General features: G+C 45.9%; 1 protein-coding gene across 4 annotated transcripts in view; it reads right to left on the reverse strand.

Moving 5' to 3' along the window:
* Positions 1–18,996, reverse strand: part of LSAMP (limbic system associated membrane protein) — a 538,214-nt gene extending 519,218 nt beyond the window's left edge. For all 4 annotated transcript variants that reach the window (XM_069946378.1, XM_069946377.1, XM_069946376.1 and 1 more), the window contains exon 1: positions 18,409–18,996. In XM_069946378.1, coding sequence (XP_069802479.1) covers positions 18,409–18,563 — 155 coding nt within the window. In that variant the 5' untranslated portion in view covers positions 18,564–18,996. The remainder of the gene's footprint in view (positions 1–18,408) is intronic.
* Between the last annotated feature and the right edge of the window lie 1,755 nt (positions 18,997–20,751).

Raw genomic sequence — 20,751 nt, forward strand, 5'->3', positions numbered from 1 at the left:
CACTTTCTGTTATTGTAAAGGTGAATCTCTATAATATAAGAGGATGCGGCACAGAATTTAGATTACACCGTGTGGAACTTTCCCCTCTGCCTCCTGTGACCCCTTATAGAGCAAAACAGTTTATATGAGGTGACTGGAGGACTGGGGGGGGGGAAATGACAATTCAGCTGCAAATATTGCAACTTTTTATGTTTTAAACTTCTCTTTATCTGATCTTACTTATATACAAAAATATAACTACTAAAGTTCCTCCCCATATATACTGTACAAGAATATAACTACTATAATACTGCTCGTATATACAGGGATATAACTACTATATTACGGCATAATACTTGGGCGATATGATATATATCGGTATACTGGTGAGTACAGGTGAGTTTTCCACCATCTTTCTCCCTTTCCCCACCTGTATATTTTTGGCGTCTGGTTCCTCTCCTCTTCTGTCACATCTATAAGGCCGGGTTTACATATGTCCGGCGGTGCGGCGGCGTTTCCCTCCGGCGCAGGAGAAAAGCGCCGGAGGGAAACGCATCTTTGAACTGATCCCATTGTTTTCAATGGGATCGTTCAAAATGTGCGGCGGTGAACTAGTGGCCGCCGCATCGCCGGACGGTCGGTGCGTTATGACGCATCTTGCAGCGTCCTGGCGGACCGCCGCTCCGATGATGCGGCGCCGCACCAATTCAATCGAATAGAGCGCCGGATGCCTCGCCGGGCAGGACGCATGCTGTTCGGCTCTGGCATCCGGCGTTCAGACAAATAGTACAAAATAAACATATATCTCCCCCTGTGTGCTCTCCCCCTCCCCTATAGTCCCCCCTTGGTTCCCCAGTAGTATATCACCCCCCCTGTTTCTCCTCCAGTAGTATATAGCCCACCTGTTGCCCCCCCCAGTAATATTTAGCTTCCCTGTGTGCTCTCCCCCAATTAGTATACAGCATTGCTGTGCGCTCTCCCCCAATAGTATATAGCCCCCCATGTGCGCTCTCCCCCTCCCATATAGCCCCCCTGTGCGCTCTCCCCCTCCCATATAGCCCCCCTGTGCGCTCTCCCCCTCCCATATAGCCCCCCTGTGCGCTCTCCCCTTGTAGTATATAGCCCCCCTGTGAGCTCCCCCAATTAGTATATAGCCCCCGTGCGCTCCCCCGCAAATCCCATTGAAAATGACAGGAAAACATACTGGGGAAAAAAATGTCAACTGATGAGCGCAACTTGTGACAACTGATGACAACTGATGGAAACTGATGGAAACTGAAGGCAACTGATGGTTTTTAATGAAAAGACGGATAGAAAAACTGATCACAACTGATGCATTTTTGGCATCAGTTGTGACATCAGTTGTGGTCAGTTTTTAGGCAAAAAACGCAACTGATGCCAACTTATATATGTAAACCCAGCCTAATACTGCACACCGCGTCTCTCTCATAAATCACCCCCCGTTTTGTGTAAATCGGCGGGTGAATATACAGAACATATGCACTTGTCATTAGTCGCCTCTCGTCCGCTCTCTGTATTATGTAGATTGCTAATTTCCCCACAGACCCGGCAGATTCCATGCTGTGCTCCTGAGTCGTGTAAGTGATTCAAGATGTCAGGAAGGAAAAAAGTGATTGAGCTTCAGCTCGAGGCTCCAACTCCATTCAGTGTATGAGAGGATACCTCAGATGATACATGAGACCCAGCAACTCATCATTATATGACATCATGGTATACCGCACAACCCAAGATATGGCGGGGAGTGATGTCACCTGTGGGGGGGACTTTGTTATACAATCTCCAGAAGTAATAGTGACATTCTGTGCGCTCCTATAATCAGCGTATATATGTATAACGTATTGGCAGTTGTATCCATAGACTTTAAGGGATACTTCATTCTCCCACAGAAAACACATGCACATTCAGTCAAAGCCCAAGTGCACAGGCATGGGGGGGTGGGGGGTAGATATTTAGCTGTGTATAGGATCACCACCTTTATTTGTTGCAGTAAGGGGTAGGAAGAGAGGAAGTACTGATCTAGTACTTTATCCTGGTCTGATCTAGTTCTTTACTCCTGATCTGATCTAGTACTTTGTCGCTATCTGATCTAGTACTTTATTTCTAATCTGATCTAGTACTTTATTTCTAATCTGATCTAGTACTTTATTTTTGATCTGATCTAATACTTTGTTGTTATCTGATCTAGTACTTTATTCCTGATCTGATCTAGTACTTTTTCTGATCTGATCTAGTACTTTGTTTCTCATCTGATCTAGTACTTTATTTCTCATCTGATCTAGTACTTTGTTTCTCATCTGATCTAGTACTTTATTTCTCATCTGATCTAGTACTTTATTCTTGATCTGATCTAGTACTTTATTCTTGATCTGATCTAGTACTGTATCCTGATCTGATCTAGTACTTAATTTGTGATCTAGTACTTTATTTCTCATCTGATCTAGTACTTAATTCCTGATCTAGTACTTTATTTCTGATCTGATCTAGTACTTTTATTCCTGATCTGATCTAGTACTTTTTTCTGATCTGATCTAGTACTTTATTTCTGATCTGATCTAGTACTTTGTTTCTAATCTGATCTAGTACTTAGTTTCTCATCTGATCTAGTACTTTATCTCTCAACTGATCTAGTACTTTATTTCTCATCTGATCCAGTACTTTATCTTTCATCTGATCTAGTACTTTGTTTCTCATCTGATCTAGTACTTTTTCTGATCTGATCTAGTACTTTGTTTCTCATCTGATCTAGTACTTTGTTTCTCATCTGATCTAGTACTTTATCTCTCATCTGATCTAGTACTTTGTTTCTCATCTGATCTAGTACTTTTTCTGATCTGATCTAGTACTTTGTTTCTGATCTGATCTAGTACTTTGTTTCTGATCTGATCTAGTACTTTGTTTCTCATCTGATCTAGTACTTTTTTCTCATCTGATCTGGTACTTTGTTTCTCATCTGATCTAGTAATTTATTTCTCATCTGATCTAGTACTTTATTTCTCATCTGATCTGGTACTTTGTTTCTCATCTGATCTAGTACTTTATCTTTTATCTGATCTAGTACTTTATTTCTCATCTGATCTAGTACTTTGTTTCTCATCTGATCTAGTACTTTGTTTCTCATCTGATCTAGAACTTTGTTTCTCATCTGATCTAGTACTTTGTTTCTCATCTGATCTAGTACTGTATCCTGATCTGATCTAGTACTTTGTTTCTCATCTGATCTAGTACTTTGTTTCTCATCTGATCTAGTACTTTTTCTGATCTGATCTAGTACTTTGTTTCTCATCTGATCTAGTACTTTATTTCTCATCTGATCTGGTACTTTGTTTCTCATCTGATCTGGTACTTTGTTTCTCATCTGATCTAGTACTTTATCTTTTATCTGATCTAGTACTTTATTTCTCATCTGATCTAGTACTTTGTTTCTCATCTGATCTAGTACTTTGTTTCTCATCTGATCTAGAACTTTGTTTCTCATCTGATCTAGTACTTTGTTTCTCATCTGATCTAGTACTGTATCCTGATCTAGTACTTTGTTTCTCATCTGATCTAGTACTTTGTTTCTCATCTGATCTAGTACTTTTTCTGATCTGATCTAGTACTTTGTTTCTCATCTGATCTAGTACTTTATTTCTCATCTGATCTGGTACTTTGTTTCTCATCTGATCTGGTACTTTATTTCTCATCTGATCTAGTACTTTCTGAGCCAGCACTTTCCTCGGGATACGTTCTGGGCCATTGATGTCCAGAGAGAAAGGCCTGGAACCTTCTAGTTGGGATTCTTATGGCCATTACATGGTTCCAGTTTTTTCTAACAAATAACAATCTGATCCATTGGATCATTGGCTTCTGGTGGAACCAGCTGGGGGTCATTCTCCTGACTCCGATCTCTTCTCATGTGGTTCTTCTATGATCCAAGTTGGTTTAAAGGAGAACTGGTTAAAGGATCCTCTTAGTAATCCTCGTGTACTACTTAGATTGCCGCATTCACATTGATCCAGGGGAAAGGACGGTGACCCCCCAGCTCCCTGACAGTGATAATATTGCTGATATAGCGGGGACAGGACTGTTATTCTCTCAGCCATGCTTTATGGCAGCTGCCTGACACTGGGCTGAATTGTCCTCTTCCAGATCCAGAAGCGACCAGGTACCTGATTCCGGCGGCGCGGCGCCCCGTACCCGGGATGACAGATTGCCGCTACCTGTTGCTGACCTATTTTATGAGCTAAGCAAAGCGTCTTCTTGTCAGTGGAAGCGTTATCTGCCGCAGCGAGCGGGGAGGATAAATTGGCGGGATTATATTGCATTTGTTATTACTCCTATTATTTATTTACAATGTGCTCATATATTCCGCCTGGCGCTGCAATATGTACAAATTTACATTATTTAGTGCCCCGTGCCTCCGCTCCCCCGGGGAAGAAGAGAAAAAAAGGCAATGAAAATAATTAAGAAGAATTAAATAACGGAATTCACGCAACGCAACAAGAATTAAAAGCGCCAAATCCGAGAGTTTATATCCTGGGTAGATACTTGGGAAATATCATTGGTCATTGAAGGTGTTCAGTCTCATTGTCCACTGACTATGTGCTGCCGAGCTGGCGTATCTAAGCCTGTGCTGTGTGATACTGGCTGCTGAGCTGTGTATCTAAGCCTATTATGAATGATATTATCTGCTCAGCCAGTGTATCTAAAACCATGTGTAATATTAACTGCTGAGCTTGTGATTGTAGGTCTATTAAGTGTGATACTGTCTGCTGAGTCAGTGTATCTAAGCCTATCATGTGAGATACTGTCAATTAAGCTGGTATCTCTAAGCCTATGGCCTGATAAACTGCTATATCTGTGTCTATCATGTGTGATACAGTCTGCTGAGCTGATGTATCTAAGTCTTCCATGAGAAAAACTGTCTGCTAAGCCAGTGTATCTAAACCTATCATGTGGGATACTGTCTGTACAGTTAATGTATCACGTATTGTAGTGTATCATGTATTATACTGTATGACGAACCCAATGTATCTATCAATATCATCTGTATTAGGGAACCAATGTATCTAAGTCATACCAAGTTAACGTATCTAAGCTTTGCAAGGTGTGATACTGTGCTGTTAGGATGGTGTATCTAAGTCTGTAACTTGATGTGGTACTATCTTCTGAGCTTGTATACCTAAGCCTGGAGTACTTCTGGTTGAGCTTAATGTATCTAAGCAGATGAGATACTGTTTGTTTGTCAAAGCATACCAGCTGTAAAATCAAGTGAGTGGGTGTATCTAAGCCTAAGATAAGGCCTTCTGTCTTTAGAGCCGGTGTATCTAAGCTTGTCATGTTTACCGTCTGAGAGAAACTGTGTAACCGCATTAACTTTCTGAGTGTAACGCGGAACGATTGGAGAATTTAACAGATTTTACTCAGTCAACAGGAAAGCCGGAGCTTCGAGCCGATCGCCGCGTGATTGACAGCCCAGGGGTTTGCGCAATAAGTCCTCCCGGTTAATAACAGGTCTCCGAGACATGACAAATCCTTTCCAGGAACTGCCAAAGAATCATCTTTATATCCTGACAGACTCTGATCCTACACAGGTTCACCGCAATGTCAATAATCCAGGACAAAGCCAAGAGGAGTACACAAGTGCAATGTATAATTACAGAATCCACCGCCATACAGCGCTCCGCAGTTATTACTGCTGCCACATAACATGCACTCTGTCATCTCACCAACATGGTGCACTGTACCGGGGGAAGATGAGGACAGGAGCGGACGAGACGGGAAGGAAAGGGGGAGGATGAGGACGGGAGCGGGTGAGGAAAGGAAGGAAAGGGGGAAGATAAGGACGGGAGCGGGTGAGGAAAGGAAGGAAAGGGGGAAGATGAGGACAGGAGCGGGTGAGACGGGAAGGAAAGGGGGAAGATAAGGACGGGAGCGGGTGAGGAAAGGAAGGAAAGGGGGAAGATGAGGACAGGAGAGGGTGAGGAAAGGAAGGAAAGGGGGAAGATGAGGACAGGAGAGGGTGAGGAAAGGAAGGAAAGGGGGAAGATGAGGACAGGAGCGGGTGAGGAAAGGAAGGAAAGGGGGAAGATGAGGACAGGAGCGGGTGAGGAAAGGAAGGAAAGGGGGAAGATGAGGACGGGAGCAGGTGAAGAAAGGAAGGGAAGGGGGAAGATGAGGACAGGAGCGGGTGAGGAAAGGAGGGAAAGGGGGAAGATGAGGACAGGAGCGGGTGAGGAAAGGAAGGGAAGGGGGAAGATGAGGACAGGAGCGGGTGAGGAAAGGAGGGAAAGGGGGAAGATAAGGACGGGAGCGGGTGAGGAAAGGAAGGAAAAGGGGGAAGATGAGGACAGGAGCGGGTGAAGAAAGGAAGGAAAGGGGGAAGATGAGGACGGGAGCGGGTGAGGAAAGGAAGGAAAGGGGGAAGATGAGGACGGGAGCGGGTGAGGAAAGGAGGGAAAGGGGGAAGATAAGGACGGGAGCGGGTGAGGAAAGGAAGGAAAGGGGGAAGATGAGAACAGGAGCGGGTGAAGAAAGGAAGGAAAGGGGGAAGATGAGGACAGGAGCGGGTGAGGAAAGGAAGGAAAGGGGGAAGATGAGGACGGGAGCGGGTGAGGAAAGGAAGGGAAGGGGGAAGATGAGGACAGGAGCGGGTGAGGAAAGGAGGGAAAGGGGGAAGATAAGGACGGGAGCGGGTGAGGAAAGGAAGGAAAAGGGGGAAGATGAGGACAGGAGCGGGTGAGACGGGAAGCAAAGGGGGAAGATAAGGACGGGAGCGGGTGAGGAAAGGAAGGAAAAGAAGGAAAGGGGGAAGATGAGGACGGGAGCGGGTGAGAAGGGAAGCATAGGGGGAAGATGAGGACGGGAACAGTAGACACAGAAAGGAAAGGGGAAGATGGGGACAGGAGCGGGCGAGACAGGAAGGAAAGGGGGAAGATGAGCATGGGAGCGGGTGAGACAGGAAGCAAAGGGGAAGATGAGGACGGGAACAGGAGACACAGGAAGGAAAGGGGGAAGATGAGCATGGGAGCGGGTGAGGCGGGAAGGAAGGAGGAAAGATCAAAGGGATGGAAATAGGAAGGAAGGAAGAGAATGATAAATGGTGGTGGGAATCAAGAAAAATAATAAAGAGAAGAAGCAAAAAAAAGAAAGAAGAGATCGGAAGGAAGGAATAAGGGCAGAAGAAAGGAAGGAGGGAAAAGTAAAGAAAAAGAAAGAGAGAAGGATATAATGGCTGAATATAAGGAAATAAACCTTGATGAATAAGAGTCCCAATACTCCAGGACCAGAATGTGTCCCAGCCCGATCCTAGCGATCCCATCACACCCATCCATACAGCTGCAATTAGTTATCCATCTTCCTCTGTGGATTTCTTATTGTTTTGCTGCCGCTCCGGTTTAGAACATATATAATTCTGTGGGTTTTTTATGTTGTTGTTAGAAAATCTGCAAAACCAACAATAAATCCCGACTCTACTGTGAAAAATTGAGCACAAAATCACACAAGGCGTGAGCGTGGCATTTCCTGTCTTTTTGGAGAGTTGTTTCTGTATCTTTGTGAAATAAACCCATTTGATCTCTTGGAATGAAGCCTGTGGCCACTGAATCCCTTCTCTAAGCCGGGATTAGGATCAGGGATGGTGTTTGTATTCAAGAGGTGTCTGAGACTCTTCAGCCTTCCACTTGTAGAATTTTTCCCCCAACATTTGGAGATAAATGATGCTTCTTAGAGAAAGTATCGAAATTAATTTAAATAATACCCCCCACCTGGGAAAAAAAAATAAAAAAAATATAATAATATATATATATATATATATATATATATATATATATATCTCTCTTTAAAAACCCATTTGCTTGGACTGTGATAACATAATACTGAGAGACACTGGTTGTCTCCAATCATAACCGGTATTACTGTACAACTGATGGCTCACCTTATGGACCACCCACTCGGATCACTTGTATGTATTCTTATTCTCACTCTTTTTTTTATCACTGCCGATACAGATATTTTTGCTTTCATTTACTTTCTTTCCTGTTAGTCTAGTAACAAACTTTCCTGCCTCTAGGCCGGTTTTCCACTTTAATTGATCAAAATTCCCTTAGATAATAAGCTGATCACAAATTGACTCCCAGATGGAATCCCCAGCCATCTGCAGTAATCTAGGGATAAAAAAAAAAAAACAACAACTTATTTTCCTGCAGCGCCTCCACAGGTCATATTAAGCATTACAGTGATCAATCCCTCCAGTAGATGCATTTTTTCAGCTGCTTCCCACTCAGCCAGTAGATGAAATCCTAGCCAACTCACTAAGCTGGAACAGTCATTGAGCAGTCTGTACCCATGTTGCTATTAGGGTGTTTAGTGCTATCCAATGCCACCCTTTCCCCCAGCTATGATACCCCCTATTCATAGAGTTGTCTCCTTCCTTTCCCCTCCTGCTTTGGCCAATGCCATCTAGGACATATGTTATTTAGAATACACCTTCATCCCAATCTTAGTATTTCTTAGGATTCTCACTCTTTATCCCCCTACACTATCAGGTCTGTATAGGTTTACTCCAGGTTCTCCAGTTTCTTCCCACATGTAGAATTTACAGATATGTGAATTTGGAATTTAGTGTCCCAATGGGGACAAGGGCTGAGAGTGCTGTACAATGCTGTGGAATATGCTGCTGCTTTATATAGAAAAAAAATATTATTCACAAACATCCCACCATGAACTAAACTAGAGATAAGCGCAACTCTAAGATGTTAAAATCTGATCGTTCAGCATCTTATTACCGGTGCTGAAGAAGTTGGATGTCACCCTAGGGAGTCCTGGAAAACATAGATACAGCTCATAGGTTTCATCAATGTTTTCCCGGACTTCCTAGGACTGCATCCAACTTTTTCAGCCACCGGTAATCAAATGCAAAACATTCGGACTAGAGCTGCTCAAGTTGTGCTCATCTCTAATACCAATGGTTCAATGCCAACCCACCCAACCCGATCAACTGGAGAATCTAAAAAAGTTGAGCAACTTTTTATCTCCATAGAGTCAGGGGGATTATACATGAAGCTTTGGCTCCGCAATAAATCCATGATGGGTCTTCCATCCCAGGACTAGGTCTGATTTATCTACGCTTCAGAATCGGCGTTCTGGTCAGCGCTGGGATGTTACATTTGATGAAGAATCCATTATAAATCCATCACTTTGGTCTGGTACACTCTCTGATGTTCCCTCCCAGACATAACCTGCTATTACTAGAGATAAGAGGCTACAAATCCAGCTGCCGTTGGCGCGCTCTCCGTCACGTTAACAGCCCCGGCATCGGCGTAAATATGTATTTATGTCTCTACAGAGTTATGCAACTTTTTGAGTCTCCCCGAAGATGAATGGCTCCCGAAGACGCCGACTCTCTACAGCCACGAGATGAAGTGTTTTACCCTCCTCGGAAGTATACGTTTTTTTTTGTTAATATGAACAAATAGTTGCCATGACATCCAAGGTATTATATATTTCACCTTAATTGTCTCTATGGGTAAAGAAATCTCATGTCCCCGAGAAGATTCCAATCCAATTCATTTATTGGCTTCACGGTTCAGCTCCCGAATGGTGGAATGGTTTCACGGTATATCGGCGGGTATTAAATATACAGTGGGTATTGATCCATCATTTCTTTTTCATGAAAGTGCTAAATTTTCCATAAATTGAGATGGCGGGTCGGGAGGTTATATTACCCGGTGATAATGCATCTTCGATGGGGAAATATATATATATATATATATATATAAAAATAACAGAAAATAAACAAACTTTTTTTTTTCTTTCAGTCGGTGAATTTGTTATCGTCTAAGACAGAAAATATATGTTTTATTCAGACGCTGCAAGAAAACGTAAGTAGTAATAGGGCGATGGGGAGGAGAGTTCTGGAGACTGGAACCAATAGATAGAGAGAGGCACGGAGCAATGGATTGGATGACTGGTAAAGGTTTAGGGTCAGCTTCCTACCGGGTAGTCATTAGGGAACCCAGGGTGGAGCGGTCTTCCAGAGTAATGGACTATCCTATAGGTGACCTGAAATCCAGCACAATGTTGGGCCCCTAAAGTCCACCAGAAGACAACCCCATCTGAGGTCTTTGGAGCAAACTGAATCTTAATCTCTCAAAGTTAGTTTCAGGTCCAATTTGATCAATCTGACTGTCAGATTAGTTTCAGATTCGAATCCCAATATTCCCAGTTGTGACGCGATTGCTATTTCTAAGTGTATACAGGATAAGGGACACCTATAAAAAAGTCAGGAGTCCCTGCTTCTGTACGGTGCATTGAGTACATATTCGCCAGACAAGGTGCCGAGCTCCTGGCTTAGCGACTGTAGGGAGTAGGAGCTGAGATTTACCTTCAGGCCCCTAACTGTACAGGTACAGGGACTCCTCATCCCCACACACTACCCATCCTGGCTGCCAAGACCCCCACACACTACCCATCCTGGCTGCCCCCACCCCCACACACTACCCATCCTGGCTGCCCCTCACCCCCACACACTACTCATCCTGGCTGCCCCCCATCCCCACACACTACCCATCCTGGCTTCCCCCCATCCCCACACACTACCCATCCTGGCTGCCCCCACCCCCACACCTTACCCACCCTGGCCTTTCCCCATCCCCACACACACTACCCATCCTGGCTGCCCCCCATCCCCACACACTACCCATTCTGGCTTCCCCCCACCCCCACACCTTACCCACCCTGGCCTTTCCCCATCCCCACACACACTACCCATCCTGGATGCCCCCCACCCCCACACACTACCCATCCTGGCTGCCCCCCATCCCCACACACTACTCATCCTGGCTGCTCCTAATCCCCACACCTTACCCATCCTGCCTTTCCCCCATCCCCACACACTACGGTGCATTGAGTGGCAGTACATATTCGCCAGACAAGGTGCCGAGCTCCTGGTTTAGCGACTGTAGGAAGTAGGAGCTGAGATTTACCTTCAGGCCCCTAACTGTACAGGTACAGGGACTCCTCATCCCCACACACTACCCATCCTGGCTGCCAAGACCCCCACACACTACCAATCCTGGCTGCCCCCCACCCCCACACACTACCAATCCTGGCTGCCCCCCACCCCCACACACTACCCACCCTGGCTTTTCCCCATCCCCACACAGTACCCATCCTGGCTGCCCCCCATCCCCACACACTACTCATCCTGGCTGCCCCCCATCCCCACACACTACCCACCCTGCCTTCCCTCCACCCCCACACACTACCCATCCTGGCTTCCCTCCATCCCCACACACTAACCATCCTGGCTTCACCCCATCCCCACACACTACCCATCCTGGCTGCCCCCCATCCCCACACACTACCCATCCTGGCCTGCCCCCATCCCCACACACTACCCATCCTGGCTGCCCCCACCCCCACACCTTACCCACCCTGGCCTTTCCCCATCCCCACACACACTACCCATCCTGGCTGCCCCCCATCCCCACACACTACCCATCCTGGCTTCCCCCCATCCCCACACACTACCCATCCTGGCTGCTCCTAATCCCCACACACTACCCATCCTGGCTGCCCCCATCCCCACACACTACCCATCCTGGCTGCCCCCCATCCCCACACACTACTCATCCTGGCTGCTCCTAATCCCTACACACTACCCATCCTGGATGCCCCCCATCCCCACACACTACTCATCCTGGCTGCTCCTAATCCCTACACACTACCCATCCTGGATGCCCCCCATCCCCACACACTACCCATCCTGGATGCCCCTCATCCCCACACACTACTCATCCTGGCTGCTCCTAATCCCTACACACTACCCATCCTGGCTTCCCCCCATCCCCACACACTACCCATTCTGGCTGCCCCCCATCCCCACACACTACTCATCCTGGCTGCTCCTAATCCCTACACACTACCCATCCTGGCTGCCCCCCATCCCCACACACTACTCATCCTGGCTGCTCCTAATCCCCACACACACTACCCATCCTGGCTTCCCCCCATCCCCACACACTACTCATCCTGGCTGCTCCTAATCCCCACACACTACCCATCCTGGCTGCCCCCCATCCACACACCTTACTCATCCTGCCTTCCCCCCATCCCCACACACTACCCATCCTGGCTGCCCCCATTCCCCACACACAACTCATCCTGGCTGCCCCCTATCTCCACACACAATACCCCACCTGACCCCCCAGTGGTCCTCCAGGTCCTCAGATGCCCGATGCTGCGATCACCAATGTACAACTGCCAGGTGATTAATGCACACGTCCCAAATGCGGTATGTGGGGCGGGCTGCGGGTGGCAGGACATCTGATCAGGCGCCTGGTACATGAGTGAATTGACAATAAACATCACCTATGCGGCGGGGCCCCGGCAATGGAGGGGTCGGCTAGTCTGAGGCTCAGATTCCGAGCCTTAGTGGCCCCTTTGTTGGCCTGGGCCCTTGTGCAGCAAAACTGGCTGCACTAATGATATGTCCGTCGCTTCCCTTTGAAAGGAGTCCCTGCTCCTGTATAAGCAACTCGTCCAAAGCTAATCAAAAGGATGGATTCTAATTAATCAATTTTTTTTTCTACAGTTTTTACTAATGCCAATTGCTCCTCTCTACAGACGATTTGCCCTGTTTGTATAACAATGTGTACATGGAATGTGGCCCTCAGATTTGGACTCATGTATACAACATGGTTACTTAAAATATCTGCAATGCATCCTGAGACCTCTAGATGTCACTACAACTTCCTTTCACATTAAGGGACAAGTGCCATGAAAAACTTTTTCCCAGTAATTGAAGCACATTACAAAGTTATATAACTCTGTAATATGCTTCAATCACCTATCTGTCTCTCTTCCCTGTCTTTTTCCCCCTTCACCCCCCACCAGGAAGTGTCCTGACTCACACAGACCTGATTACTGCCATCACCAGGCAGCTCCTTCTTGTGAGGATGAGTCATCAGCAGGAGGGCTGCTCTAGGTCCTGTTACAGCAGCCCCCCCTCCCCAGTCCAAGTGATGGCTTGCAGTTGTTCAGCCAATGGGAGCTGAGCAAGCTGAGTCACCTGACAAGGCAGGGGAGGGGGGGGGCTGCTGTAACAGGAGAAGGAGCTTAGAGAAGAGCTTGGTGACGGTGACGACAGTCATTAGGTCTGTGTGAGTTAGGACACTTCCTGGTGGGGAGTGCAGAGGGGAAAAGACAGGGAAGGGAGGCAGATAGGTGATTGAAGCATATTACAGAGTTATATAACTTTGTAATGTGCTTCAATTACTGGGAAAAAGTTTTTCATGGCACTTGTCCTTTAAACTGTCCAAAATAATGTAAATTATAGACCACACTCGGTAGGAATCCAAAAGACCATCTACCACAATTATGATTTTACCCCTGATGGGCCTCATTGAATTTATATGACTAGTGCCCATCACAAAGGAAGTCTACAGAGGTATTTTAATTGGGTATGGTAACCTTGTTAGGGGGTCATCCTGACTAATTTGAATGTCCTGTGTCAACATACAGGGAATTGGTAATTCCCCTTTAAATTTTTGGAACTTTTTGGATAACCTGAAGATTTATTACTTTTTTTTTTTTATTTGCCACTTAAAACATTCCAAAAATTGCTTGTTTTAGAGCAGCGACGGCAATGAAGACCGAACCTTAATTAAGAATATTCACTTTCATCCTTTGAAGTCATCCGTGAGATAAAAGTTTGTTTCTCTGTATATAATTGAGACCATCCTTAGCGTAGACTTGTTAGTGAGCCGGGAACCTCCGCTCAGAGGCGACTCAAAGCTTCTTTTTTTTTTGGGAGTTTGATCAACCAGGTTTCTCTTTGAAAGTTCATTTAAAGGGAGGAAATTATGATTCTTGGAAATCGGTAAACTTTATTGGTATATTGGTAAAGTTATTCAGAACTCAAAATAATATCTTTAGCTGCCAAATACAGTACCAGGAACCGGGGCAATGAATCCTAGAATCTTGTGGGTACTCTGGATTCCTCAGGGGCGGGGCTTACATGTTGTTATTTTACTTTTTTAGTATTTTTTAGTATTTACTGTACTTTCTACTAAGTGGCTAATGCCAGAACTGCTTGCTTAAAGTTTATGACTAAAGTTCCATTAGATTTCCTACAGCAGCAATCAAAATGGAGCTCTCCATCTGAATACTAATAAACATATTGAAACCAGTATATATCAGGAGTGAAGTTTAACCCATCATCCCTTACTTGGATTGAATAGAACTGTAACAATTAAGCTCCCCTCGCCATACTTGTATAATATATCTACAGTTACCATATTTACATGACCCCATGACCCCAATGCCCTTAATTCACAATGGCCATGACCCCAATGCCTTTCGACCACAATGACCCCAATGCACATGGCCCACAATGACCATGACTCCAATGTCTTAGGTCCACAATGACCATGACCCCAATGCCCTTGGTGAACGGTGAACAATGACCATGACCCCAATGCGCTTGGTGAACAATGACCATGATCCCAATGATCTTGTTCCTCAATGGCCATGACCTCAATGCCCTTGGTACACAATGACCATTACCTCAGTGCCCTTGGTGAACAGTGACCAAGACCCCAATGCACTTGGTGAACAATGACCATGATTCCAATTACCTTGTTCCACAATGACCATGACCTCAATTCCCTTGATGCACAATGGCCAAGTACCGCAATGCCCTTGGTTCAAAACGATCATGGCCATACCACCCTTTGTTTACAATGACCATGGCCCCACCATCCTTTGTCTAAAATGACCACAGCCCCATCACCCTTTGTCTACAATGACCATGGCCCCACCATCCTTTGTACAATGGCCTTTGCCCCAATCCTCTTGTTCCACCATAGCCATAAACTGGGCCATACTGTTGTTTCTATGTTATATAGACGCAACCCAATACTCTCCCGATCAATACTGCACTTTTTAGTCAAGACTAGACAGAGCTATGTAGGTATTTTAGGATACCTGGGGACTATGCTACCGAATAAGTCATGAAAATCCCAAGAGTCTCCCGAAGTAGAGACCCCCACTGGTCCTAATTACAGTCCTATAGTCTCCAGACAGCTGCTCTACAGCTGTTATAAAACTACAACCCCTATCATGGGAGTTGGTGAATATTCTGATAGTCCCTGATTAGTCTATAAACTCCATATTCAATGGTTCCTGATGTTAGACTTATTGTCTGTTGCAATGACACCACAACCACTAGACAAGTGCAGATGCTCGAGGGACCCGGCAGCAGAAACCTTTCATTACATAGGGGACACATTGCAGAGACCCTTCCTCGTGATTCCAGAAGAGCAGACAATCCCTTTCAGCACCTGACCTGCGGAGAGCTCTTCCAGCAGCGGCATAAGAGGCTGTAACGTCTATAATGCACTGACTATTACATGTGACCTGTGGATGGAGAACGACTAGGAGGTCCAAGTGCAACCTGCTAGATGGATACAGGGTACTGCATATGGATTTAATACTGGCATGCCATTTGTTTTCAGCAAACGCTCACATAGCAGAACTACCCACCCAGTACACGGTACAGTATAATATGCACTATCCAGTATATTACACCAGCAACATGGAAAAAACATTGTGGATGATGGATCATCATACATGGCTACTGTATGTAACTATGTACAGGGGGATAGGTGGACACCTAACAATACTGTAGAGAGGACTATGGTTACAAAGCAGTCATGGGCGGAGGAAGGAGCTTGTATCTGAGTCATCATTACATATATTACATAAATACATCACAAACATACATACAAGTCTGGATGAAGAATATTGCATTGTAAACATTCAATATATTCACCATAAGATGTAATAAATAAAACTCCACCCCCACGAGTACCAGTACCATTGACACCAATACTGACACCACCACAACTGACATGAGCATCGCCCTCATGCTAGCATTGACACCACCACTGACAGTGGCATCACCACCAGCGCCCCCATTAGTACTAGCATTGACACCACCACTGATAGTAGCATCACCACCAGCTCCCCCATAAATACTAGTATTGACACAACCACAGACAGTAGCATCACCACCAGTGCCCCCATTAGTACTAAAATTGACACCACCACTGACAGTAGCATCACCACCAGCGCTCCCATTAGTACTAGCATTGACACCACCACTGACAGTAGCATCACCACCAGCGCCCCCATTAGTACTAGCATTGACCCAACCATTGACAGTAGCATCACCACCAGCTCCCCCATTAATACTAGCATTGACACAACCACTGACAGTAGCATCACCACCAGCTCCCCCATTAATACTAGCATTGACACCACCACTGACAGTAGCATCACCACCAGCTCCCCCATTAATACTAGCATTGACACCACCACTGACAGTAGCATCACCACCAGCGCCCCCATTAGTACTAGCATTGACACGACCAATCACAGTAGCATCACCACCAGCACTCCCCCATTGATACTAGCATTGACACCACCACTGACAGTAGCATCACCAATTAGCCCTCATTAGCACTAGCATTGACACCACCACTAGCACCACCATTGATACTAGCATTGACACAACCACCACCAGCTCAACTGTTGACATCAGCAGCACCACCAATGATACTAGCATTAACACCACCACCTACACCCCCATTGATACTTGCACCGACACCGCCACTAGCACCACCATTGACACCACCACCAGCACTATCATTGACACCAGCAACACCATTGACATCATCATCAGCATCACCATTAACTCCAGCACTAGCACTGACCCCAGCAGAGCACCCCCACCAGCACCATTATTGATGCCCCCACCACCAACACCACCACTGCACCACCATTGATACTAGCATTAATACCACCACCAACACCACCACAGACATCAGCACCACCATTGACACTAGCACTAATACCACCACTGGCACTACCACTGACATCAGCACCACCATTGACACTAGCACTAATACCACCACTGGCACTATCACTGACATCAGCACCACCATTAACACTAGCATTAATACCACCACCAACACCACCACTGACATCAGCACCACCATTGACACTAGCACTAATACCACCACTGGCACTACCACTGACATCAGCACCACCATTGACACTAGCACTAATACCACCACTGGCACTATCACTGACATCAGCACCACCATTAACACTAGCATTAATACCACCACCAACACCACCACTGACATCAGCACCACCATTGACACTAGCACTAATACCACCACTGGCACAACCACTGACATCAGCACCACCATTGACACTAGCACTAATACCACCACCGGCACTACCACTGACATCAGCACCACCATTGACACTAGCACTAATACCACCACCGGCACTACCACTGACATCAGCACCACCATTGATACCAGCACTGACGCCACCCCCCCCAGTGTTTACACTTCCTCATGAAGTTACATTGTAGTCCCCCCAGCTCCGGTTGGGTGCACACACCAGGCTGAGGCTCGGCTCTTCTACGTGTTAATGATCTGCTATGGGATATGTTGCGGTGCAAGTTGATAAAGTGCCCAGACATCAACATCACCGACAAAGTCCTTTAAGGGTTTACTCATCTTTCACAATCCAAATCCTCCAGGACCATTAACAGAGCCCATTTGCATCCTGGGTTAACACAGAGCTCTATTTATCCTCGCTGTCTTAACACGATGCACTTAGCAACCTCCAAGGACCAGACCTGTGAAGAAGACGCTTTACTGCATCGTGCCGGCAACTCTAGAGTTAATAAGAGCAAAATGCTGCAGTGCTCCCTAGCAGTGTCCAGTGTGTTGGTGTTACTGCAGCCAGCACCATATACCATCTATGGGGCCGGCGTGTATGTCCTGTACACGGGGTGCTGCAGATAGCCCTGTGTCACGGCAAGGAGAGCCGGATGTGTCATTGCAGCAAGAGGCTCCTTCATACTGAGAGCTATGAGGTGTCAGCAAATCCTCGCATCCCTATATAGAATGCATAACCCTTTCCATGCCAGGGCAGCCAGATCCATCCCCTGCCAGCTCCTCTTACGTAACACATCAGCTGCCAACCCAATCCGTGCCTAGGAGCCACCATGACCAGTCCTAGGGCTTAACCCTGCAATGTGACAGTCACTGTACAAGGGATAGATGAAGATTGCAAGGAACACGTGATGAACCTTCGATCGTCCCCACATGATGAGATGAGTCAATGGAGCAGCATTATACAGAGATGCAAGGCGTCTGGGGATGGCACAGGGATTGCACACCCTTGGGACTATGAGCAACTCTAAGGGACCTCAATGGGCTCTCAAGACGCCCCGGAGACCTAGCGGTGGACACCTCCATGTAGCACTCATCCAGCACCTTGTAAGAGTCAAGTAGCATCCAGCATGTCAACATAAGAAGAAGAAACAGGCAGAGCGCCCCCTACCTGAGTACAGCTGTATCCCCTTGCCGGACAGTGATGTTATCTGTGCTTCGGTTAAAATCCACGCTGCGGACGGGCAGTCCTGTGGGGAGAAGGCAAAGGAGTCTTAGAAGCAGGAGAGGCAACTGTTTCCTGTCTGCCTGCAACCTCCAAACCATGGTCGCCACTTCGCAAATCACAAAAAAAAGAAGAAAATGTATCGAAACAATTCCAAAATATCAAGAAAGAACTTGCTCCAAAAAAAACCCACACACACAAAATTTTTCAAAAAAAAAGCGAGAAAAAGAAAAAGAAACCCTAAAAAAAAAAAAATCAGTCTCTTTTAATCCCACAGTTAAAGGTCGATCAATTCCAAGGATCGGAGGATTTCACGATCCAAAGTGTGAATTTCATGAGTTCCTACTACGAGGAGAGGGGAGGTGGGGGACCAGGCGGCAGGTTGGCTGGGGGTTTTTTTTTGCAAATTTTCTGCAATTTTTTTGTTTCTTTGCCAAAGTCAATGGAGGATCGAGAAGGCGTAAAAATTCCAGCACAACAATCCCAGAGTTACAAGTAGCAGGAGCAGAGCGGAGGGAAGGAGGGAGCTGCTGCTGCTGCTGCTGCTAGGACTGAGATTGTGTACACAAGCTTCCTTCACTAACCCACTTTCCCCAGCTCACAGAGATGGATGGAGAGTGGAGGGAAGGGAGGGGGTGGGGGCGGATCTCAATAAGAAGAGCACAAACCTGACGCCTGGATTGTACGGCCAAGAACACTGAATCCGGCTTCTCTCTCACAACACCCCCCCCCATCCCCTCCCGTCACCAGTTCAGCGGAAAACACACTGGTTTTCCCAATGGGATCGCAACGCCGGAGACACTTGTGCCTCATGTTTTCCAGGGGGTTGTTATCTCTACGTAGATGCAGCAGAGCTGAGGGCTGCTCGTGATGATGACTCCCTGAATTATGATCGTGTAGTAGGGTCACCTGCAGTCCTATGTAAAATCATTAATTAATGTATAAAGTGGCAGATGACAAACCCAGCCATGCTATGTAGTCTGTGGACTGTGACAACTATCAGTTTGGGTCATCTGCAGTCCTATGTAACAACAAGAATTATTCATAAAAGGGGCAGTGACAAACTCAGCTCTGCTGCACCATCTCTGGACTGTGACAACTTCATTAGTTAAGATAATGCAGTGTGTTTAGCTGCAGCCCTATGTAAAAGCATATAAAATGTGTCAAGGAGCACAGATAACAAACTCAGCTCAGTTGGGATGACTATCTAAGTTAACATAATGCAGTCCTATGTAAAAACATAAACAAAAACTCAGCCCTGCTGCACCCTCTACTAATATATTGTAGTAGGCTCACTTGCAGTCCTATGTAAAAACATAAATAATACACAAAGGGGCACTGTGCCAAATGACAAACTCAGCCCTACTGCCCCCTCCATGTATTGGGGTGACTCTCAGGGATAAACCAATATAGCATGCTTAGTTGCAGTCCCATGTAAAAACATAAATAATGCAGAAAAAGACATTATGTCAAATGACAAACTCGGCCATGCTGCACCCTCTATGTATTGGGGTGACTCTCTGAGATAAGCCAATCCCGTGGGTTTACCTGCAGTCCCATGTAAAAACATAAATAAGGCAGCAAAAGGCATTATGTCAAACTTAGACCTACTGTACGCAGAATTAGCTCTTGAGTTAAGATAAAACAGTAGGTCTACCTGCAGTCCTATGTAAATATAAACATAATGTGTAAAGGTGCTTTGTGTCCAATGATAAATTCATCCCTGTACAGTCAGGGCATTGGGATTAATCTCTTAGTAAAGATAGTGTTAAAGGTTCACCTGCAGTCCTATGTAAATACAGAAATAACACACTACAGAGCATTATGTGACAGGTCAAGCTCAGATGCATCATCTGCTGTACTGTGATATACACTGTCCTTCCAGGTAACATATACAGTAATATACAGACAACAATATCGGCTCTGCTGCATTGTACAGTCATCATGCTGGCTCCCTGAGTTAAGATAGTGCAGTAGCTTCATCTGCAGTCCCATGTAAAAGCATCAATAATGTACTGAGGAGCATTGTGGTAATGGCACAAATATAAATAAAACATGCAAGAAATGATGCTGCTGTGAAGTGCTGTGCCAGATAACAAACTCAGCCATACTATATTGTATATGCAGACCTTTGTAAATGCATCGATGACACTGAAATAACTACCTAATGCCGTAGCCCACATGCAGTCCCATGTAACAAGGAAGCACAGAGTGATATTATGGAACAGTCAGCTCTTCTGCATCCTATGTGGATTCTGATAACTAGGGGCTAAAAAAAGGGCAGTAGGT

This window comes from Dendropsophus ebraccatus, chromosome 11, assembly GCF_027789765.1.
Source record: "Dendropsophus ebraccatus isolate aDenEbr1 chromosome 11, aDenEbr1.pat, whole genome shotgun sequence".
NCBI lineage: Eukaryota > Metazoa > Chordata > Amphibia > Anura > Hylidae > Dendropsophus > Dendropsophus ebraccatus.